This window comes from Panthera pardus, unplaced genomic scaffold (assembly GCF_024362965.1).
Source record: "Panthera pardus isolate Hobbes unplaced genomic scaffold, ASM2436296v1 HiC_scaffold_7, whole genome shotgun sequence".
Lineage (NCBI taxonomy): Eukaryota > Metazoa > Chordata > Mammalia > Carnivora > Felidae > Panthera > Panthera pardus.
The window spans coordinates 73,765,431-73,791,380 of record NW_026527002.1 but is presented as its reverse complement, the minus strand read 5'-3'; the positions used below and the strand labels follow the sequence as shown (position 1 = coordinate 73,791,380).

The 25,950-nt window shown below is 52.1% G+C and overlaps 2 protein-coding genes across 9 annotated transcripts in view; one reads left to right on the top strand and one right to left on the bottom strand.

The window, feature by feature from the left end:
- Positions 1-24,743, top strand: part of SLA (Src like adaptor) — an 89,991-nt gene extending 65,248 nt beyond the window's left edge. For 6 of the 8 annotated variants that reach the window (XM_019459805.2, XM_019459804.2, XM_053896103.1 and 3 more), the window contains 7 exons: positions 1,607-1,704; positions 10,827-10,926; positions 11,969-12,055; positions 15,020-15,123; positions 17,710-17,841; positions 21,906-22,038; positions 22,642-24,743. In XM_019459805.2, coding sequence (XP_019315350.1) covers positions 1,644-1,704; positions 10,827-10,926; positions 11,969-12,055; positions 15,020-15,123; positions 17,710-17,841; positions 21,906-22,038; positions 22,642-22,852 — 828 coding nt within the window. In that variant the 5' untranslated portion in view covers positions 1,607-1,643 and the 3' untranslated portion in view covers positions 22,853-24,743. Of the gene's footprint in view, positions 1-1,300; positions 1,705-10,826; positions 10,927-11,968; positions 12,056-15,019; positions 15,124-17,709; positions 17,842-21,905; positions 22,039-22,641 lie in introns of those variants that run through there. The other 2 variants (XM_019459803.2, XM_019459810.2) reach the window with 2 other exon arrangements.
- TG (thyroglobulin) overlaps positions 1-25,950 on the bottom strand; it is a 242,962-nt gene that overhangs the window by 73,339 nt on the left and 143,673 nt on the right. The gene's annotated exons all lie outside the window — the stretch shown is intronic.

The following is a 25,950-nucleotide window of genomic DNA, read 5'->3' as shown; positions in this document are numbered from 1 at the left end:
GATAGAGGAAACGAGTGACTCACGCCCGGAGGGGCCTCATCCCTAAAAGAGGATCCGAAGATGGGCTTCGTACATTTGAATGTGTGACCCCTTCCCGCCACACTTTCCGTGGTGCGTTATGAGCTCATAGCTCTTGCCAGCTTGTAATGATCTCAGAAAGAGCACAATTATACTCTGAACTATTTGAGTTACGACCGATGGACTGTTCATGTAAATATTTAAAATACACTAACTTCCAAACAAAACTAATTTTGGCTTTCCTCATTTCCTAATACACTGCCCCACCTCACCACCTCCGCCTCTCTAAATTAGGGAGTGATGCGGACCTCCCTCAATCTCTGGAAAGCCTTGCTGCGAACGTAGATCTTTCTAGAATCTGAACTTGCAGTGCATCGAGGAAGGATTTCAGGCCAGGGTGGGGGGTTGGGTTGGCTGACATCTGGACCCTTTCACGCTACTCAGGCCTCGACCCCAAACTGCAGAAGAAGAAAGGGGTGGAGTCTAAGTTTCCAGCTGGGCTGGGTACCAGCTGGGGCAACCTGCCCCCATCGATTCTCCTGTTTATCCCCAAGAGACAAGAATGGTTCCTGTGCATGGGTGGGGCCTTGTTCTCTGTGCTTCAAAGAGCCCGGGAAAACACGTTTTCTGTAATCACCTCAGCTCCCTTCTAAAATGCTTGTACGAGGGCCCAGAATTTGAAGGTTTACCATGACGGACACCCAGAAAGTACCCCGCAGATGGCAATAACAAACACGGGTTTCATGCTAAGCCACGTTCTAAGTGCTCCTTGTGCTGTATCTGCTAACTTTGCAGCCACAACCGAATGTCGTTGTATCATTAGTCCCCGAAACAGGCAGGAAAGGGTCAAGGCCCAAGGTCACCAAGCTTGCACGCGCAGACCCAGAATGTGGGTCGCGTGCTACGTGACCTGAGACAAGATCCTTACCCTCTCAGGCACTCAGTTGCCTTCACTGCACAAAGGGGGTTACGGGTGCGGGGACTTTACGATAATCAGACGTCACGGCACATGTATGTGTCTCCTGTAGCGATGTGTGCACGAAGCCCGCCGCGATCGCACAGCATCGTTACCGACTTTCCCTTCTTCACTGGTTACAGCATGTTGAGAAACTTCACGTGGGAGAAAACTGAGGCAGAAAGCACCCTCTCCTCACCGTCTTTTGATTGTAAGGCCGGTGCCTCCCGAGTTTTGGGCGCCCCGAGCTCCGGGTGCATGGGGGGAGGGGAGGGTTGGGGGCGGGGTCAGGAGTGGGGGAAGCCGAGGCCCATCTGAAAGGTCCCTCGCTCTGCACAGACACCACTGGCTGCTTTCCGACAGCCAGGGTGCGGAGGAATGGAAACTTCTGCCACTAACAGCATTTGCTGGCAACTTCCCTCTCTGTGGTTTTCTCTGTCATTCCCTTGATAAAAGAAGCAGGGCTGAGCAAATGTAACCAACATTCACGAATCTCATCTTCGCGTGAACGCACCCGCCCCTCGAGAAGCGAGCTGCCGAAAAATGATGCACGATGTACTCTAAACTGGGTCATTCTTCACCCAGAGGGGTCGGCGCGTGGCTGACTTGCTGTGTGTGTCCCCCGTGCTGCAGGCGTCCCGCATCTTCGACAGCCCGGAGAGACAGAGCGATGGGAAACAGTATGAGATCCGCCCCGGCACCCCCCGAGAGGCCCGTGCCCAGCCCAGATGGTAAGTCTGGCTTCTTGGGTCTCGGGTGTGATGCTTCACTCTGTCGCTTGACAGCCGGGGCCAAGACGGAGCCACAGGGGTGCTGACGGTTGTTGAAACAGGGCACCGGGCACCTGGGCGCTCGATGCACCTGCCTCTCTTGCTTGGCTTGTAGCTGACATTTCAAAACTACGTGTTGAAAAAGATCGAGCGGTGGCGCCCGGGGTGACGGCTGGGTCCCTGGCATTGTGTGACGGACCTTCGAGAGCAGCCGGTTCCGCCTTTATTTGACAAGTGGGGAAACTGAGGCTCGTGAGGGCATGCAAGTAGCTAATCAGAGATTCAGATTTCCAACCCAGGCCGGTCTGATTCTGGAATGTGGGCTCTTGCCTACCACACCCTGCCAGCCCGTGATAGGATATGATCATGGGGTTAGTATTATCAGAGCTCTGCAAATGCTTTTGCAGAGCAACTCGATGAAGCTAGATACAGCTCGAGGAAATCTCCCTGGAAAGGAAGGAATCCTGTGTCCCCCCGGTAGGATCAGGGGGCCACCCGTTCTAGGGGGAGGGCACAATGTCACAGCTCAGACAGGGATGTCAGAAGGCAGGTTCCCATGGAGCTGCCAGGTCGAGGCGGACTCTTCAAGCGACAGAGCCCTTCGGAGATTGGTCAGAGAGCTACAAGGCAAGCACAAGGCAAAGGCTGGGAGTGAAACCCACGGGGCTCTGGGTGGGGCAGCGGTGGTGCACTGTGTGGGTCCTCTAGGGGCTTGGGAAGGGGGTGATGAGGAGGTCAGGGGATCCATCGGTGTCCCCAGGGTGAGTCCCCTTGGGACATTTCCATCTCCTATCTTACAGCACAGCGCTCAGGCTTAGTCTCCCTCTGCTAACGCCCCGGGTCCCCCGGGTCCCCCGGGTCCCCCACAACCCTGCACCAAGCAAAGATCACACGCACAGACGTCCACCGTCCTGCCTGCCGGGAGCAGACGGCGCCGGGTGCCCTGTCTCTCCTTCCACAACTTCTGTGGCCCCTTCAGACAGGGGATGTCTTTTCACGTCTTCCAAAATGGAGACACCCCAGTTATACATGGTCTCATGATCCCTCAGATGCTCCCGAGTGAGCGTCCAGAGACCCTGCTGCCCGGCCCTCCCCTGCAGTCAGATGCCGGGCAGCACTGGTGGTTGTCTGTTCCAGCCCGGTCACCCCCCTTCCTTAAACCTAAGAAAGAATGTTCTTCTGGACAAAGGAGATTTCCACGTGATGGGGCGGGGCAGCTGGTGTGCACCCTGGGCCCCTTTATCTCCTGTGCACAGCTATGAACTGGCTGCCGTTACACAAAGCGGCCGAGTCAGCTGCCACCAGGGGACAGCTTGGGCCCTTCTCCCACCTTCTCCAAACCACCTCAAGTCACAGCCTCCCCTCCGGCCACGGCTCCTTGTGGAAAGCGGACACTATAATTCCCAGGGCCCAGGCCGGCCCAGGGGCCATGCACCCACCCACCGAAGCCATTTTGTCACGCTAACCTCTCACACTGGGGCAGGGGGGGTGGCATGCTTGAGCAAACCCCGTGAAAACACGGGCCTCCGAGGGCTTGCTCATTTGCCCTTATTTTTTAAATGCAAATTCTCACGAAATAAGTTTCTCTTTTTTCCACTGTGTGGGTGGGAGGGCACCTCGCAAAAGGAGGTGGAGGGGTCTCCCCGGCCCTCCGCCCCCTGGTTAAGAGAATTCCCCAGGTGGGACCCCGTTCGTGATCCAGGCCTCCCACATCAAGGGTTAGCGGCTGGCTTTTCATCCCTCACCCCTGAAAAGTTTCCCTTGTGATCGGTCCTAACTTGATTTCCTCTTTTTTTTTTTTTTTTTCTTTTTTTTTTCTGACATCCACTTGAAGAAGGGAGAAGAAAGTGGTTGTAGTTCATGCTGTTATTTATTAGTTTCTAGTCAAATGATGCAAAGAGTTGGGGTTTTCATGGCACAGGGCATCTACTCAGCTAACACTCGTGCTTACTCATTTAGTGAGGCTCAAATGCCCAGGAAGTAGTGCGGGGAGCCGATGGCGTTAGGCCAACACACAAGCGGAGCTTCCCCTGTCGTTAGCCCGAGGGGAGGAGAATTAAAAACACCCAAAGCCCCAGGCCCTACACGGATCAGCAGGAGGCCTGTCTGTGAACTGCGAGGCAGACGAGTTTTGTGAGCTTTCAAGAGCTCTTTCGTCCCCAAGCCAGGACTGTGGATGCCTTGCAATGTGGCTTGGCCCATCCGTCTTCTCCTAACTAAGCCTTCCAGAACATTCCCGGTTACTCTAGTTCCCAGAGACTAATATCACAAAACCCATGGAAACGGGGCAGGTCTCAGAGACAAACGACCTTGCTGAGCTTCTGGCACTGCCCCCGGAAGCCGTATGACCTTGGGTAAGGCACTTAGCCTCCCAGAAGGCAGGGCTGAGCTCTCAAGTGGAGGTCAGAACCTCCCCTCCTCACAGCAATCACAGCACAAGGTAGCTACCCGCTAAATGTGGGGGGAGTCACTCTTTTTAACCCCACTTGGGGTTATCTGATTGCACTAGGCTATGTCTAAATGGGCACGCCCCCCCCAAAGGTTTTAAAGTGGTTGAACTGGGGGTTCCAGGACTTATTTCCGAATCATCCCAAAGAACTCACTTTCTCTACGATTCTCTCCACAGTTCAGATTCTTGCTCTGTGCCAGACACAGGCAGCACAGAATTGAGAAGGGCCTAGGGGACTCCCAGGTAGCGGGGAAGTAGCGTATCTCTACCTTAAAGAGAATTTTTAGACTTTTTCCCACACTCTACCTTTTTATTCTTTCCCCTCCTCACCTTGTATCACCCTGACCTGAAGCAAGAGGTAGTAATGTAAACCCAGACACCATTCAGACCCCTTTTCCAGGCAAGGATAGAAATCGCGCTAAGCAGTGCATTTACATAGCATCATGGGTGCTGCCCCATGGAAAGAGCTGACGGGAGGGGCCCTGGGGAGGAAGAGGCAGGGGGCAGGGAAGTCTCAGACCCAGCCTGGCACTTCTCAGTGAATGATTCTCAGACCACCTGCATCAGATCCCCTGCAAAGTTGTCCGAAGTGCAGATCGCTGGGCCCCGCCCCTGATGTGCTCGTCAGAATTCGACGATAGCGGGAAGGAACCACCCGAGGAACTTCTTACAAGCCGCCCCCCACTCCTCCCCCCACCCCCGGCTTAGGCTGAAAGCTTGCATCATGGGACCCAGCGTTTAGTCCTGCCCCCGACTCTTAACACACAATGAGAGATGAGAGGAGTCAGTCTGTCCCCTTAGTGTCTCTCTGGTCTCACTTCTAAATGGGGGACAACTGGAGTGACTCAGTGCCTGTGACACGCCAGACACGATTCCGATTGTTTGACACACGTCCACGCTTTCTCCCCACAACAGCTGCAGGAAGTGATCGCTATAATCACCTCCACTTTGCAGCTGGGGAAACCGAGGCACGGGAAGGTTCAATTACTTGTCGGGAGGCCACACAGCTGGGATCTGAAACAGGGGGTCTGAATCTAGAGTCCGTCCCTTCGCCCCCACATCATATGCCTACGGACAACGGAATTCCAAGAAGCTCACGTGTTCTGGGAGGCGATGGGCGCTCTCTAGGCTGAGGGAGGACGGCCACCAGATGAATTCACAGGCAGTCCAGTGCCCCGTAAGGGAACCTGCATCAGGTCTTCGACTAGATCAACCAGGGTCTTACTCATCCCACTTCTGGCCCATAAGATGGTTCTAGGTCCAACGTTTACACTGAATATACAGCTTCTGTACATGTCATGGATACCACACAAAATATACCTGGTCCGTCAAACCATGATTTCACGTTGCGTAAAATGGGACCAAAGATTTTTTAAAGCAAATGCACACAAAAACGCTGTTAATTGTGGTGCAGGTGGTGTTCAGGAGCATAAACAGAAGAACAGGTGGCCAAGAGCAGGGTCTGTACCCTCTGCTGCTAGGTTACTGGGTTTTGAGACCGGGCACTCAGCTCGCTATTGTGGGTTCCCAAGCGAGTGCCTTCGCCTCGCTGTGCCATCTGGGAGCCTCGGGATCTAATCAGTCCCCATCCGCCCCCTCTCATAGATGGGGAAGCCAAGGCTTTGGACAGGAAAGAACAGGTGGGCCGCTGTGTCTCATTTTCAGCCCATAATACGGGACCCACAGGTACACCCTGGGGTTCGTGGTAATCAACAGAACTTGGTAGACCTTCTATGGGACCAATGTGCCCAGCCCTGTCTGATTGGTTCATTGTGTGTGTGTGTGTGTGTGTGTGTGTGTGTGTGTGTGTGCGTGTCCCGGAAAAGATGCTAAAAGTAAGGCCTGCTTTGACTCCCCAGAGGCCATGGATTTGGGCATGATTCAAGGCACATACAAAACCAGAATCTGAAAGCACTGGGCTGTTTAGCTCTTTGCCAACCAACTGCACTCCGCGGCTGGTGCCAACTTGGAAGCCTCATTTAGAGCCAGCCTTTGTCCCAACCTGTCAAGGAGCAAGCGTTAACTGGGGACAGCCTGGTAATTACACGCCGAGGAGGGCTATGTGGCTTAGGGACATGACCAGGAGCCTGACAACCCTCATGCACTCCCCTGCACACGTTACTAAAACTCCCCTGGCATTTGTTTCTTCATTTTCCCTAGGGTTGTGTGGAGCATTGGAAGTAATGAAAGGCTGGTTTTGCTAGAACTATAAATGGAATCTTCGGAAAGGTTTTTAGCATTTAAAAAGATGGGTATTGAGGAGGGCACCTTTTGGGATGAGCACTGGGTGTTGTATGGAAACCAATTTGACAGTAAATTTCATATATTAAAAAAATAAAAAATAAATAAAAAAAAATAAAATAAAAAAAAAGAACCCATAAAAAAAAAAATAAAAAAATAAAAAGAAATGGTAATGATAGGATAAGGAATAATAATGCAAAAAAAAAAAAAAAAAAAAAAAAGCCTCTTCTCCTTTGGCCAAGCGGCTAGTAAGTTTGCCTGGTTCTCTCTCCTTTTTTGGATTCACTTCCCATTTTACACTTCGGTATAATTTCTTCAGTCTGACTCAATATCAGTATCAGTAAATATTTGGTCTTCCGCATTTCATCTTCTGTTCTCACCACATGGAGTTTGTTTTTGGAAGAATAGAATATTTTCAAATTTACACATCTTAGAGGCTTTTCAAACTTTAGGGCACTATTGGCCGAAATTGGTCTTGGATTATGTAATGATAATCCCACCCCATAAACACGGTATCAGCAGCTTCTCGTTGGGACAGGAGCGTCGTGAATCCAAACCCAATCACACGGGGTAGATTTCGATATTTCCCATTTTTATACATGAAGAAGTCAAGCTCAGATTGGTTAAAAATAAATCTTTCCCCCAAATCACAGAACAATTACGTGGTGGGGGTGGAAGTTAAGGCAGGTCTGACTGATTCCAAAGCCCGTTCTCTCTTCTGAAAGTCTCTCTGGGTTTCTCGTTTATGCACATCGCATATTTTTCACTCTGTTTCCTTATCTTAAAAATCCTATCCACGCCTCTCTTTGGTATCAATCACTTATCTGACTTCATTCCAGTGCTCAGCTCTCCTTCAAACCTGGGGCTCCAGGAGGACCTGACAGTATGTTTGAGCTTTCTGAGCAAATTTGACTTTCTTACTTTCCCAAGCTCAGGGAAGACGTCCATGGGGTCCTGGCACCGGACCTTGTTTAGAATGACTGCCTTCCTGGGGCACCTGGGTGGCTCAGACAGTTAAGCGTCCGACTCTTGATCTTGGCTCGGGTCACGATCTCACAGTTCGCGAGATCGAGCCCCATGCCAGGCTCCGCGCTGACAGCATGAAGCCTGCTTGGGATTCTCTCCCTCTCTCTCTGTTCCTCCCCTGCTTGCCCATTCTCTCTCTCTCTCTCTCAAAATAAATAAATAAACTTTACAAAGAACGCCTGCCCTTCCCGCGGAAGTGCAGACTGAACTTGTGTGGTTTTCCCGGTGCTGGTGAGACAGGTGACAGGGACGGACCTAAAATCCCTTGCAAAGGCCCACAGCAAGGCCATTACCTTTAAGCAAAGGCCCAGAGCAAGGTTTTCTCAGCCACGTTTAAGTGTTACAGCTATAAAAACATCATCGTTTCGGAAATTCCACAGGAAACTCAACGCTGTTGTTGTGCAATTGAAACTCTCCAGCCCCTGAAGCCTCTTTCCACTATTGAGCCAATGTTGTTACAATGGGATTGTGTTTCTGTTTCTGTTTTTAAAGTAAGGAAAGATGGTTGTTCTGTTTCACGGTCTTAGTCGAGAATCCAGACATCAAAGGCCCAGCCCCCGTGGAGACGTGTGGTCTACGTCAAGGTTCTGTGATTATCACGGAGAACAAATGCTGGGCCTTTCCTTCCAACACTTGTTTTGCACAAGGGGCTGGTTCTGTGATGACCGCCCACCCACCACGCGGCTGCCACAAAACAGGTTTCCTTCTCTTGGACCACTTTACGCAGCACAACGGCAGCCTTTAAGAGCCTAGTAGCACAGGGGCGTCTCCTCGCCTTCATCCCTCAAACCCACCCTGAGCATCCGAGACCGGGGCAGTGGGTGCTGGGCGGGGGGGGGGGTGGGGCTGCCAGAAGGCTCTTCCTGGAGTTCACACTCTGTCCCCCAGAGTCATGCAAACCCCAGAACACAACTTGGGCCTCAAAGGAAGAGCCTAGGGTCCTGGGTGGGGGGTGGGGGTCACAGCAGGAGCACCAGGCAAACCTCCTGGGGGTGGGAGGGATGACAAAGCGGAGACCAGGCGCTTTCCTGGCAGAGGGCGCAGCCTGGTCACAGCCTCTGAGGACGGGGCGTCCTGGCAAATTGAGAAGAAGGGGACGGCTCATCACACTGCTCCTAGAGGCAGTGGAGACACACGTTAAGTGGCCCCCCTTCATGTTCGGGGCCATCAGCCTAGATTTCCATCCTGAAGACATTTTCCAATGCCTCTTTTTCCAGACTGATGCAGGCCCAAGAGGGAAAGGGCGCACGGGCACTCAGAGTGGCAAGGTCGGCCTCGGAATCGGGGCGGCTTTCCTGGGAAGCTGAACAAATCCTCTGTGCTAGGTCCTTCCTCAAAGGCACAGAAGCTTCCTAGGGACCGTGCACGATCTTGTCTTCGCAATTTCTTTTCTGTTCCTTTTCTCAAGGAGGAGTTCCCAATTTGCATGAGTGTCATGGCCCACAAAATCTGGATGCACCCCTTATCAGATCTCAGGACTCCCGGCTTCAAGCCTGACAGAGGCACTACCTCCTGCTGTCGAGCCGGGGGCAGGCGACACAAAGGAAAGATCCCGTTTTCCTTCGGCAAAGCAGGATGTATGTGAGGGAGGTGTCCCCACAGGCTCAGGGTCGGCTATTCCCTGGCCGGGCACTGCTCCTTCTCAGGTCAGAGACCTGGCCTCTTTTTGGTGACTGTGGCCACCACGAATCACTTTTGGTTTCCATTTCGTGCCCCAAAATGCTTGCTTTTATCTGCTTTATTGCGTGTAGCTCAGCTTCCCCAAGCGAGCGGTACGTCTGAATGTGCCGTTCTACGCTGACAGCTGGCTTCTGAGTCATTGTTACTCATTCTACTATACCAAAGCTGTCTTTCGGCTTCGTCTGTCCTGGCACTTGTGAGCTGGAGAGTCCCAGATCTAGATCTCTAAGGGACAAAGTCTAGAGGTCCCAGCATGGGGGGGGGGGGGTGTCTGGATCCCAGAAAGTGGTCGATTTGGGTCACCCAGCCTGCCATGCCCGAGTGCCGGGATTTCTCCAGATTTTCCTGGGGTGATGAGGGCAGGTGAAGACCCCTCCCAGGATTATTTATGTATTCTCTAGAATGTGAGCCTGCCCACGGTTAGGTGCTCAGTAAACAATTGCAGAATGGAAGAATACGTGGTAAAACTTGCCCAGAATTTCGCGTTCAGATGCCCAGCCGGCAGATGGAGTGATAAGCCCAAAAGGTGAATTCACCCGTGTGTAAGGCACAATACTTCCCCCAAAATGTACCCTGATATTACCCCGCGTCTGATGCGCCTGGATTACGGCAAACCTGTTAAGGCTGGGAACCAGCCCCAAAGTGCCCCAAAGTGCATCCTCGCCTCTCCAGCCCACGGTAAGCAGCGCTCGCGTGAACCCCACAGCATGCCTTTCTTTTCAAACCTTCGCCAGAATTACTTTCAAGGGACAGAGGATGAAAGGTACTTACTTTTTCCTCCCACCCCCGCCCCAAAGTCCCTATTAAATAGATCCCCAACACGGTGCCTGGTATTCTACAAGGAGGAAGCGCTTTGTGGACCTTTCGAGTTAGAGTCTTGGGTCCCGGTGGGTCCTCGGAACTCATGTAGCCCAGCTGTGACATACCCCGCCCCCACATGTGACAGATGGGGACCTACAAGCCCCAGGAAGGGTAAAGATGCTTTTATAGCCCCTTATCATTCATGAGGTGCTGCTACATACTTTTGCCTAAGCTCGTGCGGACCCCGGATTGAGGTATTCGTAGCCCCACTTTAAAGATGGGGAATGGAGGCTCACAGGTGTTCGGGGACTTGTCCGAGATCACTTGGATCGGTAGACACGATGACTAAAGCCTGAAGCCGGATCTTGTGACTTCAGCCCCAGGACCTCTGGATCCCCTCCTTCTCAGAGGAGAACGGCAGGGCCAAGGCAGGCTTGTGAATGGGAGGAGGTCACCGACCTTGGGGTTCCTTCAAGCTCCCTGTGCCACCATCCCTGAAGGGAGGAGGGCCTGCTATAAACTGCTGTTCCAGGGCGCCTGGGCGGCTCAGTCGGGGAAGCGGACAACTTCAGCTCGGGTCATGATCTCACAGTCTGAGAGTTCAAGCCCCGCAAAGGGCTCGGTGCTGCCAGCTCAGAGCCTGGAGCCTGCTTCCGATTCTGTGTTTCCCTCTGTCTCTGCCCCTTCCCTGACTTGCTCTCTGGCTCTCTCTCTCTCTCAAAAATAATAAACATTAAAAAAAAATTTTTTTTAAACTGCGATTCCAAGGCAAATCATGATCTCCAGCTGAGAAGTCCCCGGGAGGGACTCATCTCGGTCCTCCCCTTCCTGGGGTTGCCTTTCGGTTCCCTGTGGAGAAGAACATCCCTTGCCTTTGTTTCCCCAGGACCGGACGGTGACTTCCTGGCCGTGCTGAGTGATTACCCATCCCCTGACATCAGCCCCCCCATATTCCGCCGAGGGGAGAAATTACGCGTGATTTCTGAGTGAGTTGGCTTACCAAATGTTTCACAATCCCTTAAAAACGGGGAGCACTGGGGCGCCTGGGTGGCTCGGTCAGTTAAGTGTCCGACCTTGGCTCTCACGGTTCGTGAGTTCGAGCCCCGTGTCAGGCTCTGTGCTGACAGCTCAGAGCCTGGAGCCTGCTTCCGATTCTGTGTCTCTCTCTCTCTCTGCCCCTCCCCACTTGCACTCTGTCCCTCTCTCTCTCTCTTTCTCTCAAAAATAAACATTAAAAAAATATTTTTTTTAAAAAGGGGGGGAGCGCTATCTGAATGGGGATCATTGGATCTTAGCTATAGTTGTCCAGTTCCACTTGGGCCCTGCTCCAATCATGAGGTGAAGAAATTGGCCCACACAGAAGATCTTAGCGCTTAATCCTTAATGCTGCCAGTGCTCTAAAACCTTCAATGGCTCCCCATTGCCTGGTGGATAAAATCCAAATTCCTTAACGTGGCTTTTGAGACCCTTTGTGATCCAACGTCTGTTTCTCACATTGGTCTCATCTCCCACCATGCAGCATTGGTATTATAGACTGGTGCAGTTCGGGCTCAGACAGGAGGACCCACGGGTCTAAGAAAATGTCTGATGATAAACAGAAAGTATTGTCTCCCATCCTGTTGCCTCTCCGTGACTCAAAATGGGCCACAGAACAAATAGGGGGCTCTAAAACCTTTTTATTTAGATTCTCATTGACACAGACAAACTAAACTATCTTGGTTCTATCTCAGGGTATAATTCTACATAGTAAAGTTATTTTTAAAAGCCTCCAATTCTGGCATATCACCTGTGGGTCCCCAAAAGATGGCTCAGTGCCAAAGCATGAGAAGCATTCCTGGTTGGCTTGGAATAAGGGACATACTTAAAAACTGTTATTTCCCTATGGAGAAATTGAGGTCAACACGATCAACAATGGGTCTTAAAAAAGAAACGGCCCCATGTGCCCCAGGTTCAATCTGGTTACCCCGCTCGTTCCTTTGCTTTGCAACTCACCTGTCCACCCTTTCCTATCTGTTCTTGTTCTTACAGTGAAGGGGGCTGGTGGAAAGCCATTTCCCTTAGCACTGGCCGAGAGAGTTATATTCCTGGAATATGTGTGGCCAGAGTTTACCATGGGTGAGTACATTTCTGAAATAGCATCAATAACGCCCAATATTTATGCTAGTGGTGTGTGAGGGCACACGGCAGAAAGGAAGTTTCAAGAGGCTCACTCTTACTCTGGCTCAGTCCACAAGGAAGGGTGTGACCTTGGCGAACCCCAGGCCCTATCTGAGACTCAGCTCTCCCATCAGTAAAGATGAAGGGAGCTGAACCTTTCAGCTCCAACGCTGTGTTCCTGACATGTAGCAATCAACATTCAGAGACTGTGATCAAAGGGACGCAGCTCTGAAAAGTCAGCCTGTCTGGGCAGCAATCCTACCCCTGTCACTTACTGGCTGTGTGACAGTGGGCAAGCTCCTCAACACTTTATGGCTCGGATTCCTTCCCTCACCTGTCAGATAGACATCGTAATACAGAACGACAGGGACAGTAATGCACAAGAAGACCAAAGTGCAGGGCTGTTAGGACAGTGAGGTCGGGTCGTACGTGGATCGCTCTTGGAAGGATGCCTGGCATTACAGTAAGTGCTCGGTACGTATTAGCTGTGTTCTTATCAAATCCCATCCAGAACACAGAGAACGCTTACGGCCCGAAATGCTTAACATACCCAACCTGGCAAATGGCGAAGTCAAGCAGAAAAGGAGAAACTCTAAACCATCAGGCATGGAAAGCCTGGGCTTTCCCCTGCGGTTGGGCAAGGAGGCCTTGCAGCACGACAGGTGGCTTTGGAGGCCAGCACTCCTGGGCTGGAGTGTGCCTGGCTCAGTGACTGACTTCCGGGGTAGGAGTCTCCCACGAGACCCACGGAAAAGTTACTTTGCCTCCTGGAGCCACAGTCACCTCCTTGTCAAGCTACCAAGGCCAGACCTTGGCATCCAGGAAGGAAGGAAGGAAGGAAGAAAGCATCATTTTTTTTTTTTTTGGAGGGAACCAGAAATAACCGCTTTCCATGCTCACCTGGTGAAGCAGAGATAACGGCTTGAATATTCTGAAGAACGTGCGACCCCATGCATTTAATCGCAGGATTATGGATTTTGAGGATAAGTACCAGATGCCATTTCTGAGCTTAGGATGACGGAGGGGGGCAGAAGTGGGGCAGTAGCTGCTTTGGCAGCCACGTTCTGAAAGAGTCAGTCACGTAAACTCCCCCACGTCAGCCGTGCGTCCACTGACCCATTGATTCATTTGGCAAACCTGGATCATCACCCGCACGCTGAAGATGTGTGCTGGCAGAGGCTCGGGTGCTGAAGAACCCAGCTGAGTAAGATGTGATCGCGGCCCTAGGAAGCTTCCAACTGGCAGAGGCAATAAATGTCTTGAACATACAGAACCGGGAGAGAGGCGCTACAGAATGGCTATGGAATGCGATGTCCCAGGAAACTGCCTTGCGATTCTAGCTTTACCACTTGCGGACGTCGGGTGACTTGGACCAACTACTTGCTCACTCTGACCCTCAGCGTCCTCATCAGTGAAGGGGAGACAAAGCTACCTGTCTTAGGGGGTTCAGAGGAGGATCAGATTTCACGCGCTTAACATGCCCATAATTAGTATCCATACGTGGCTATCGCCGTGGGTTTTAGTGCATTCGTTCTTGTGAGTGGACTTTCACCTAAGGATTTGGGAGGATGAATGTCTGTCAAGACACTAAAATAATTAACACACACCATGCATGGTGCAAAACTAAGGGGGCAGTTGAAACATCAGGCCGAATCAGGATCTTCACAGATCGTCCTCGGAGGCCAGGACATAAATAAACGGCATCCGATTATCAGGCTGTGGTCTTCTCCCAGCCACAGAGCTCCAGCAACCCGTCTGCGTGGTCTGGGGATGCCACAGGAGACGACATAGTGAATATGTCCCAGCAAGCGCTAATTCAGACCTGGGGATTAAATAAGCCAAGGTTCACTCCCTGAAATACGGAAACTGTTAAAAAGGATGTGTAACTGTTTCTCAGTTCGCCCCGGCCAAGTGCTAACAAAGCATTTTCTTCTTCCGTGCGTATTCAAGAGCACTGGCTCTTGAACATTCCGTTGGAAAGCCGGATCACCGTGCTACAACTGCTTTATTTTTTAGATTTTTACAATTTTTTACTGGTGAGCAAAAAAAAAAAAAAAAAAAAAAAAAAAAGCAAGAAACCCATGTCAATGCACAGGAGTGCGATGGCAACTTCGTTTAAAACATGTTGGACGAGGGAAGGCAGCAGGGAAATGTAATGAATGCCTGGCGAGGTGGGGGGGGGGGGGCTTGTGAAATTGGTGGGATTAGGCATCTTTCTTTCTTTCTTGTGCCCACTTATACACTCACAAATACAAACCAGGCACGATAATGAGGACACAAAGACAAAGCCAAAACAGGCAGGGTCCCTGCCCTCGTGGGGTGGTGAGGGAGGGGCAGGGTCATTACGGTACAAGGGACAGGTACCTTATCGTGTTTGGGAATGCTTGTATGTTATATGATACAGACCGGGCCCAGTCCAGCTGGCATTCGAGAACAGGATGAGAAAGACCCTCATTGTCTTGTGCCCTCATTGTCCAGTGTAATACCTGGTGTGCAGTAGGCACTCGGGAATTTTATGTGAAAGATTAAAAGTACGAATGGGGGTGCCTGGGTGGCTCCGTCGGTTAAGCACCCGACTCCTGATTTCGGCTCAGGTCATGATCTCAGAGCTCGTGGGTTCGAGCCCCACGTCGGGTTCTGCGCTAACAGTGCAGAGACTGCTTGGGATTCTCTCTCCCTTTCTCTCTGACCCTCCCCCGCTTGTTCTGTCTCTCCTCAAAATAACTGAACATTAAAAAAAATAAAAGTATGAAGGAAGGAAGAAAGGAAAGAATGAACAAAGAGTCCATCGCCCTCCTCTTTTTAATCCCAACAGTTTTGTATGAACTTGACCTTGCTCTTAATTTTGGTACCACCTGCCTGTGTGGCGGGCGGCGGGAGGGGGCGTGCTCAGGACCCTCACGCCGTCTTTCTCCTCCCCAGATGGCTGTTTGAAGGGCTGGGCAGGGACAAGGCGGAGGAACTTCTGTTGCTGCCGGACACGAAGATGGGCTCCTTCATGATCCGAGAGAGTGAGACCAAAAAAGGTGAGGCACCTCCGACTCCTCTTGCCACGCGAGGGCTGAGAGGGGCACGTTTTGTTCCCGGCTGACTCGGGGCCCGGTTCATCTTCCCGCCTCTCAGGGCGCACGCAAGCCCGTCCGATGGGGCTGAGCTCCCTGCAGCCCACACAGCCCCTGGGGAGGCCAGCGTCAGCATCGGCGTCAGCGTTGGGAAGCCTAGAGGCAGGTGGCCGAGACCTGGCCCGGAGGGGCCACCTGCCAGACTCAGTCCCACTGGGAAATGTCCCCATCGCCTGGAAAGGAAAGCCAACAAGGGGGTAGGCAGCCCCGGGCCAGAGCGAGCAGGCTTCCACCTGGGCCTGGCCTGTGCTCTCAAGCTCTGGGCCTTGAGCGGGGCATTTACTTCTGCCACGGCAGCATTCTCCTCGGCGGTGCCACTCGAAAATAATCTTGCTACACAGGAGACCTTCCATACTGGTTCGCACTGTGCCCTCCGATGAGCTTAGAGAATCAGGACAGGCAGATGCTTACTCGCACACACTCGCTATGATCGTTACTGTTACAACCTCCTTACGGCCCACACGTTAAGAAATTCAGCAAGGGGCACCTGGGTGGCTCAGTCAGTTAAGCATCTGACTCTTGGTTTCGGCTCAGGTCACGATCTCATGAACCATGAGACATGGATCCATGACAGCATGAAGCCCGCCTGGGATTCACTCTCCCCCTCTCCCTCTCTCTCTCTCTCTCTCTCTCTCTCTCTCTCTCTCTGCCCCTCCCTCTCTCTCTCAACATAAAGAAATAAGCATTTAAAACAAAAGAAGTTCAGTGGAAACAAAATAGCGGCGCTCTTTGTCATGGTTCAGAGACGGGCTCTGAGCGCCAGTTTTGGCGGTAAGAATTCCTGAGAAGGCACCTGTCTCACTAACCCTTTCCTATAACGTGGGATTAACACTAGGAAGGTGCTTAGCACGGAGTCCGGGAGGTAGTAAGCACTTTAACTCACAGGAACAAAACACTTAACAGCTAGGGCTTCCCCATACTAAAAATAACACCTTTTTAAAAACAGAAGACAAGTTCACAGGTTCTTAGCCTGCTTCTTGTATAGTCACAATCAAAGAAGAGAACACGCGGTATCTGAGACTATTTCCCACGTACCTATGAAGGGCCAGGGCGGCTTGGTGCTGGGACCTTTCACTAAAATGAGCATCAGCCTGACTTTAGAGAAGCATGGACCATATACACATGATAAAAAAAAAAAAAAAAAATTCAAGAACAACTTTTGTCTCAAAACCTCGAGGGTGCTGGGGGAAAACAAGATCAAAAAGCAGAGACCAAACTTCCTGTGCATGTCCTGGCGGTCCCCGGAGGCAGGAGACCCAGACTCACATGGAACTTGTAAGCAGGCATGGCCAAGGGAGGGAAGAGTCCAGTTTGGGGTGCCAGGGTTGATCTAAAAATAAAGACTTTATCAGGCAGACCTTCAGCCGAGCCCGGGCTGGGGCTGGGGTGGGGGTGGGGGCTGGGTATGCAAAGTTCTGATCATTTTCCACCTGCCACCTTTGACCCGCTCACCATATTTCTAGTTCCTGTCTTCGTTACAGGAAGACACATGTTGGGCTTCAGAGGGCAGACCTGGGGCAAAGAGAGGAACGCCCATCCGAATGTTCGAGGAAGCCCGTTCAGGACAAGGGTCAGACCCCGGAGCTGCCGTCTCCAGGCCGCGTGCCTCGGGCCATAGCACTTAGGGGCTCTGAGCCTCATTTCTCCATCTATATAAAATATCGGGCGGCGACACATCCCAATCTTTCTAAAAACCAACAGAGAGTATTGTTTGGAAATAGCTTAGCCCCCAAGCAGCATGTACAGAGAGCAAAAACTCAGTAGATGCTAGTAACCTCCTTCTCTCACTGCATCATGAACATTTTCACTCCTGAGACCCAGAAGACGGAGCAGAAGGGACTCTCAAACATGACCTAGGCCCGAGTCTTTCCACTTGGGGAAATCAAGGCAAAGAGAGGTGAAGGCGCTCGCCCGAAGTTCTACTTCACGAACCCACACTTAAGGAAAAACAGCACGTTTTACATTATTTTTAAGACTACCCAGAAAAAGTCTTAACTGCCGCTTATTCCAAATTTCTGAGAAAGCCGAGCATAAGGCAGAACCAAGAGGGAGTAGGGACCGGGAAGTGGTATGACATTCTCGCCTTGATGGGAGAGGGAGGGAAACGCTGTGCGCCTGGGAAGGACTTGAGAACAGCTACGGATCCTGACCTGCAGGGCACAACCCAGCTCCGATCGTGTAATTTCCAGAAAAGGACGTGGGAGCACCCCGAATGCTAACCTCACAAAGACTAAGCAGGTGCCCCTGAAAACCTGTTTGCAGTGTGGCTGCTAAAGGAGCAGGCTCCTGTGGTCTCTGCACAGTGAGCTACGTCCCCAAAGGTGGGGTTCTGGCGTCTGCTCCTCCAAATCCGGGACTGCACGTCCGGGTACTCTTGCTGTATCACAAGGTTGAGAAAGTCTCTCCGCCACCGTGGTGGGGGGCTCTTCGGCGGATCGCCCTCAGCGGGGACACGTGGGACGTCTCTGACCTGTCCTCCCTTTCCGGCAGGTTTTTATTCCCTCTCGGTGAGACACAGGCAGGTGAAGCATTATCGCATCTTCCGCCTTCCGAACAACTGGTATTACATCTCCCCGAGGCTCACCTTCCAGTGCCTGGAGGACCTGGTGAATCACTATTCTGGTAAGAAACACCCCGTCGGGACGGATCAGGGAAGCCCCCCCTTTTGCTAACTGCCCTGCGGTGCCTGTGTCTAGGATGTGCACGGGTCACCGATACCTGCCAGGTGATTGACTTGGCTGTCACCCCGCTTTCTCAACGCCCTCTGTTCTTGTTAATGCAGACCGTCAATTTCACACTAAAACAGGCTGCCTGTGAATGCTGCGTAAGTGAGTAAAACGCAGCTAATCTCAACCCCACCTTCCTTCTACCTGCAGATGAAGAGAATTAGCCTGCCCCAATATTTGCAACCACAGACAGCTGGCACTTCCTGAAGTGGACCACATGTTTACGGGCCCCCGGGGCTTTGCTCCCTCTTTCTGTCTGGCCAAATCTTCCTCAGCCTTCAAACCAATAGGAAGCCACCTCCTTTGATATGTGTTTACAGGACTGCCCGCCTGCCTTTGGGGATTCCCTAGAACTGGGTCATTCTGCCTTGGGACCCAGCGAACGGTGTCCTAGTGTGGGTTTCCCAGAAAGCTCTTCAAAGCAGGGCTGAGCTTTGTTCATTCGGACATGCTTCCCGGGCCCAGGAGAGAGGTCCTAGTGTTCCATGCTGGCCAGGATGGGGAGCGTCCCCTCCACGATGGCAGAAGCAGGACAGGTTTTGATGGAGGTGACGGGTAAGAGTAGTCAGAAGAGTTCAGAGGTAGACTGTGAAAGGCCAGAATGCCAGGAGGTGACATTTTACACGGAAAAGGGAGAAATGGTAAAAAGTTCTCTCCAGAACCTCCGTGTTCACATCCCAGATCTTCTGGGCAGCCTGGGCTGGTTGCTCACCTCCGTACCTCATTTTCTTCTCCATGTAACGTCCCTACTCCTTGGGATGTTGTGACAAATCATCGGCGGGAGCACGGGGAAAGCACTGAGGAGAGGGACTGACCCATAAGCGGGCTGCCGCTCTGTTCTTCAGCCAGGACGTTTCCTCCTCCTCCTCCCCCCTTCCCCGGCCTATCGGAGGGAGGAAGAAAGAAGTTACCCTCACTCCATATGCATGTTCCCACATCTGGGTTCCGGACCTCACACCCCTGGGTATCTTTGCTAGCATTCTGTAGGCTGTGGGTCTTGAAGGGCATTTCAAGGTTAGAGGAGCCCACGAGGCCTGGGTTATCACACAAGACCAGTGAGAAGGGCAGGGCATGGAGAAGGGCAGGGCATGGAGAAGGGCAGGGCATGGAGAAGGGCGGGGCATGGAGGAGAAGGGTGGGGCATGGAGAAGAGCAGGGCACAGAGAAGGTGGGGCATGGAGAAGGTGGGGCATGGAGAAGGGTGGGGCATGGAAGAGAAGGTGGGGCATGGAGAAGGGCAGGGCATGAAGGAGAAGGCGGGGCATGGGGGAGAAGGCGGGGCATGGAGAAGGTGGGGCATGGAGAAGGGCGGGGCATGGAGGAGAAGGGCGGGGCATGGAGGAGAAGGGCGGGGCATGGAGAAGGTGGGGCATGGAGAAGGTGGGGCATGGAGAAGGTGGGGCATGTAGAAGGGTGGGGCATGGAAGAGAAGGTGGGGCATGGAGAAGGGCGGGGCATGGAGGAGAAGGCGGGGCATGTGGGACAAGGTGGGGCATGTGGGACAAGGTGGGGCATGGAGAAGGACAGGGCATGGAGGAGAAGGGCGGGGCATGGAGGAGAAGGGCGGGGCATGGAGAAGGTGGGGCATGGAGAAGGTGGGGCATGGAGAAGGGTGGGGCATGGAAGAGAAGGTGGGGCATGGAGAAGGGCGGGGCATGGAGGAGAAGGCCGGGCATGGGGGAGAAGGCGGGGCATGGAGGAGGGCGGGGCATGGAGGAGATGGGCGAGGCATGGAGAAGGCGGGGCATGGGGAAGGGCAGGGCATGGAGGAGAAGGCGGGGCATGGAGGAGAATGGCCTCTTGGGAGACACAGGCCCAAGCTGCAATCTGGGCACTGTGAGACCTTGGGCAGAGACTCCACCTCTCCCGGGCCATGGAAGGTGGATGGAAACAGTTCCCTTGCAGGTGGGTGCGATGACTGTTCATACAATGGGTGACCTGCAATAATGTAATGTGTCCATCACAGCCCGCAGTGGGGCAGATTCAAAATAACCGATACCAAATGTTAATTCTGTGATACCTGGAAACCTAGCAGCTTAGCTAAAAATGAAAGAGGAAGGGAGTCCTGGAGATGGTCAACTTTTACTGATTATGAGTAAAGGTTGGTTGTGGTATTTGGCTTTTAATAACAATCATCCGAGAGGTGGGGAGACCATAAGTTTTGCATAGACAAAAGCAAACACGGAAAGGAGGCTGCCCCAGCAACGATGTTACACCCTGGGAGACCCACGAGGCTTCCAGGGCGAGGGCGCTCAAGGTGCTTGCTCTGGTTACAGGAGCAATGCCTTCCAGAAATGTGCCCCTGCTCGCTGCATCGGTCCATGGTTCACACGCATCAGCCCACTGCTGCGAATGGCTGAAATACTTTCTGTGCCCCTGGGTGCCCCACGGTGGAAACAATGTGGCCAAGTTGACCTCCCACCAGAGTGTATCTAGAGACACAGAATGAGAAAAGATTGTGCCTCGAGGGGTCTGAACAGACACCGTTGTGTTCCACGATGTTTATATTTATTTACCTGGTGCTGTTTGTAAATGTGTTAACATGTTGAAGCCTCGGTTTCTTCATCTATAAAATGGGGACTGCACTGCCTCTTGGAAGATTGTTGTTAGGACCAAAAAGAAAACCAGGAGCGTGAGATGTCTGGCCCCAAAGGATCTGGTGCCTGGTGGTGACTGAGAGGCCAGATGGAGCAGGACACAAGTTCCCAAATATGGCCAGGGAAACGAAGGGCTGAAAAGGGGGACCCTTGAATGTAGTAGAGTCATTGGGAGCCCAAGGGTGGGAGAGGAGTGAGCATTCTGGAAACTTCTGCAGAGTGCAGAGAATAAGGTGTGTCCAGACCCCAGATGCACGTGGGACTTCTCTCTCCTCCACTGCAGAGGCAAGGAGTTGCCTTTGGAACAAGTGCCTGGTTCTGAGTCAACGAGGCAGGTTCCGACCGCATTCCTGTGACCTTGAGCAAGTGACTTGACCCCAGGGTTCACGGCTTCCTCCTTCTGGAAGTGGGTGTAAGGGTACTGACTGCTCAGAGCTGACGTGCTGCTGGCTGAAATGAAGCGCTCAGGCCAGCTCAGCGCCGGGCTCGGGCTGCGTGTGCTTGGGAGCCTCAGTGCTTTTTGTCTTGGCCCGGATTCCGGCTCGCCCTCAGGGTTAACCTCTCACACCCCCACCGGTGCCGTCTACTGGCACTGGGTGGCCCCAGCCTTTATTTCTGGCTCAGTCTCCCTCACCTCCTCATCCTCTGTGCATGCGTATCCAGGCTAGGGAAGAGAGATTTCTCTTCATTTTTTTTCCTTTTTCCGCTTTCCCTTGTTTGCCCTTATCTTTGTCTTCTTCCTCCTTTATTCCTGCGTCTTTTCTTTTTTTGTTCTGTTTTTACTTCCTCCCCTCCATTCCCCCCGTCCCCTCCCTCCTACTCTCTCCCCCTTCCTTCCTGTCTTCTTTCCACGTGTCTTTTATTTTCCTGACTTCCTGCGCACGGATGTGCTGCTTGGCCAGGAGGACGCGCCATTCTGCAGGCTTCGGGGACAGTCATCGGACACCACGCGGTTGATGGAGCCATGCCTGACCTGTTCTCACTTGTTAGCCTGTTCCTCTCAGTATACAGTCAAGGAAACTGAGGCTCGGAGAGGTTCAAGGGGATTCGCTAACAGGGCGAAGCTGAAATCCAAACCCCGGCTGAGTTGCTTTTGGATCCTAATCTTAATGCCCCACCTGCACCCAGCTAAGCCCAGTGCGTACTCAGTGCGTACTCAGGGCGTACTCAGGGCATCTTGGCATCTCTTACACACTCAACTGGGCGCGTGACTCTCCGCCCTGCCACGCCTCTTTCCTATGTTGGCCTCAGTTTCCCCATGTGAACAACTCGGGCACTGTACTGGATGGTCCCTCAGGGCCCGCGTCCCAGGCTGGCTGGGGCATCCCGGAGTCACTAACCAGGCGTCTGCCTCTCTCCTCAGAGGTGGCTGACGGTCTCTGCTGTGTGCTGACCACACCCTGCCTCACTCAGAGCACGGCCGCCCCGGCAGTGAGGGCCCCCGACTCGCCTGTCACCTTGCGCCAGAAGACCTTTGACTGGAAAAGGGTAGCCAGGTGGGGTGTCTGTGTGTGTGTGTGTGTGTGTGTGTGTGTGTGTGTCCCACATGAATGTATGAACCCCAGACCAGTGTGTGAGCCACACCGCTGAAAATAGGGCAAGCTAGAGCCGGCCCTGTGGAAAGCTGAGGGTGGGTGCTCTGAGCAGGTGCACACCCATAGAATCCCACCGCCCCCTGGGAGGCAGACCCAGCTTGTGGCCTCGCAGCGATCACCTTTTAAGGGATATCTGTCGTTGGGAATTGGTGAGCTATCTTAATCAAACACCGATCCAGACATTCCACTGGCAAATTCAAGGAAAGTCAGAGATCAGAACTGCCTGGGAGATGAACAAAACTGCTCTTCCTTGTAAATATCATAAAGAAATATTCATTCGAACTTGCAGTTGGGAGGTGTAGCCATCCAAGCAAATGGCGGTTCAGAGAGGTTACGTGATTTCTCCAAGACCGCACAGCCACGAATGTAAGAAGCAGAATTAGAACAATAAATTAGAGCAATGTTAACCAGCCCTTTTTCCTTCTTCTCTCATTTTCTTGTTCTCCGTCGTCCTATGTCCCTCCCTTTTTTCCCTTCCTCTGCCACCGTCCTTCCCACTCGCAGACTGCAAGATGACCCCGAGGGAGCCAGGAACTCGCTTGGCGTGGATGAGTCCCTTTTCAGCTACGGCCTTCGGGAAAGCATCGCTTCCTACCTGTCCCTGACCAGCGATGACAGCACGTCCTTTGACCGAAAGAAGAAAAGCATGTCCTTGATATACAGCGGCAGTAAGAGGAAGAGCTCGCTCTTCTCGCCACCATATTTCGAAGACTAGCCTCAGAACAGACACCGTGGCGTGTGCCCCAAATAACGGAGGTTTGAACCGTCACCTGGAATCTGGCAGAGAGGCCCGGGTCCCTGGTCCCTGGGGAACCGCACACCTTCCAGAAGCCACGAGAAGGCACCTGGAGACTTGAACTCACATCTTCTCTAGCCACATCACGACCAAGGGAGCCCCTCCCTGGCGTCTGATCAGTACTGAGACGTCGCGGAACGTCGCTGAATCAGGATGTGATCTGGCAACACTTCAGAAGAGCCTGCGCATTCGTGTGTGCTTATTGTGTTTGTGGGAAAGATAAAGACATTATCTTACAAGAAAGGGCACAAGACTGTCCTCGAACAAACTGTCCGAGGTGGTCACACTCTGAGCTCCTCAGAGATAACTTCTCAATGACGAAAGCCTGAGAAGGAGATGAGCTGAAAGCCGTGGCCTGGCCAGTCTAGGTTTGCAAGTTGGTCTCCTGCGTTCAACTTTTCTAACCCAACCATAACCGGACCGTTGGTGTGCAGCTCCCCTCTTTTTAAGGGAATTCGGTGACACTAAACACGTTAATCTTCCCTATTATCCCTGAAGCAGGAGATCCTGTTGGCCTCCTGGTGTCAGAGCCTCATGTACAGAAGTCAGACGGCCTCCCTGCTTCTGCAGAGGGCAGGTGGGAGAGAGGGAGGCCGCCTGCAGGGAAGTGTGAGGGTAGCCCTGGAACAGGGCAAACTCATGGTGTCCCCAGCCATGGTTCTGCAGCACAGGAAGGGCTTCTCCGACCCGCTGAGAATCTCACCAGTAATAACGCAATTATTCACTCATGATTGCCTGAAGAGGCACTGTGTTGGGTCCCACGTCAGAGAAAGGAAGGAAGGAAGGAAGGAAGGAAGGAAGGAAGGGAAGAAGGAAGGAAGGGAAGAAGGAAGGGAAGAAGGAAGGAAGGGAAGAAGGAAGGAAGGAAGGATCAGCAGAGGCACTCAGCGTAGACAGGGAAAAAAGTGTACAAACCAATATCGTGAAAGAGGGGTATAAAAAGGAAATCAGCTCATGGCTCGGGGGTGGGGAAACCGGATCAGGTAAGGGTGTCCCAAGAGCTCACGTCTCAGTTGGACTTCATAGAGTATGAGTTCAGCTGGATTGAGTAGGTGAGAATGATTGGCTTTTTCGGAGGAAAAAAAAAAAAAAAGGAAACTGATTAATTCTAAAGAATTAATTCCTCCAGTATTTTATTCTAAAAAGGGTCTGGCAGCCGCATGAATAAAACTGCTGAGCTCCAGGAAAGAAGGGAGTCAGAGTGGCTTTAGTGCTGTCATACTAATTTTAAGGGATGAGAGAGAAAGCGCAGTAAAGTTCTAGAAAAGGAGAAGTCTTTATCTCTAGGCTGCCCAGCCGGATCCTGTTAGGAAGGGGGCCGCAGAGACACCCGTGACTCATTCTCCCCTGTTGCAAAGGGGTCAGGGGGAGGAGGGGCGCCTGAGATACCCCTCGCTGACTGATACAAGAAATCTGTTCACCACACGCATTCCTTAGATCTGTGATCACTGTGCTAGTGATATGTGTATATGCATTTATGTGATTTTCTGTATCGTCAGACTCTCGTGTGTTTATACCAGAAGACATTTATGGTTTCCCCAACCATCCCTAAAGGCTGTTACAAAGGGACCAGCCGATGTATGGGAAGTGAATGTAACACTGGGATGCTGACTTCTAGCCCGAGGCAGGGGGACCTTGCAAACGCCAGATGTTTGGACGGTGTCTTAGGCGTCGTTTTCCGTTGTGACTAGTGTGCTGGGAACTTTAGGGGAGCACTCAGAGGTATTTCTAAGTGGCAAGCATTACACTTTGCTAAATCATGTATTTATTTCTGATTAAAATATACCTAATAAATATTTAACCCTTGGGATGTGGTGAGAGCTTCCTGGGCAAGGTGGATGGGTGGTTCCTTTGGAAGTTTCTTTGGATTTTGAATGTTCAAATAAACTCGCCATCAGAGAGAGAGGAAAGGAAGGGACATCAAGAGGAAACACGCTGGTTAGCAGCTCAGCTTTCTCTGGAAGTGCAGCCTTAAAAAAAAACCGGATTTTGTGAATTTTGAGGGTGTCTTATCAAACTCGAAGGTGGACACAGGGGGCCGGGGGAGAGAACAACTTCTTAGCGATTGTTATGAACATTCTGCCTTCACTACATTACTTCTGCGAATCACTTTCGAGGTTTCTGCTTTTTTGTTCTTCTAAGAATTTATTTCTACAAATTTTTTTTTTTTTTGAAACCTATTAAATACCAGATACTGCTCTGGGCAATTAGGCTGTAGCAGTGAGAACCAGTATGAGGGCTCTGATATCACAGAGAGTGAGATCATCAATAAACAAGAAACTTCCTAACCGTGAGGAATGCAGTGCAGAAAGCAGCACAGAGTGTGTGTAGGCGTGGGGTAGGGGGGAGGGGGGGAGGGGGGAAGGGATCGTTTACAAGGATGGTTAGGAAAGGCCATGCTCCCATTTGAGCCGAGGCCTGAAGGATGCACAGCAAACAGCCATGCAAATATCCAGGAGGAAAACCGGAGGCAGCAGAGATAGCAAGGTGCCCCTTGCAGGCAGGGGCAAGGCTACAAATGTGGAAGGAACCGGAAGAAGGTCCCGGGTGACTGCGCTGAGTGAGCTGGAGTGTGGGGAGGAGGGCTGCTAGGAGGGAGGCAGGTCCCGCAGAACCCCGGATGGGAGCATAGGGGTTTAGGGTCTATTCTAGAAGAAATGCAAAGCCGATGGAACCATCTAGTTAGGGGAGTGGTATCGTTTCACCCACGTGTTTTAAAGAGCATACTGGTCACTGTGAAGAGAGTAAATTTTTCAAATTCTGGTGGTGTGGGGTGTGCTCAACTGGTTAAGTGTCCAACTCTTGATTTCAGCTCAGGTCATGATCTCACGGTTCATGGGTTCATGGGTTCATGGGTTCATGGGTTCGTGGGTTTGAGCCCCGTGTCAAGCTCTGTGCTGGTGGTGCAGAGCCTGCTCGGGATTCTCTCTCTCTCTCTCTCTCTGCCCCTCCCCTACTCGCTCTCTCTCAACATAAATAAATAAACTTAAAATAAATAAATTCATATGTACTTAAAA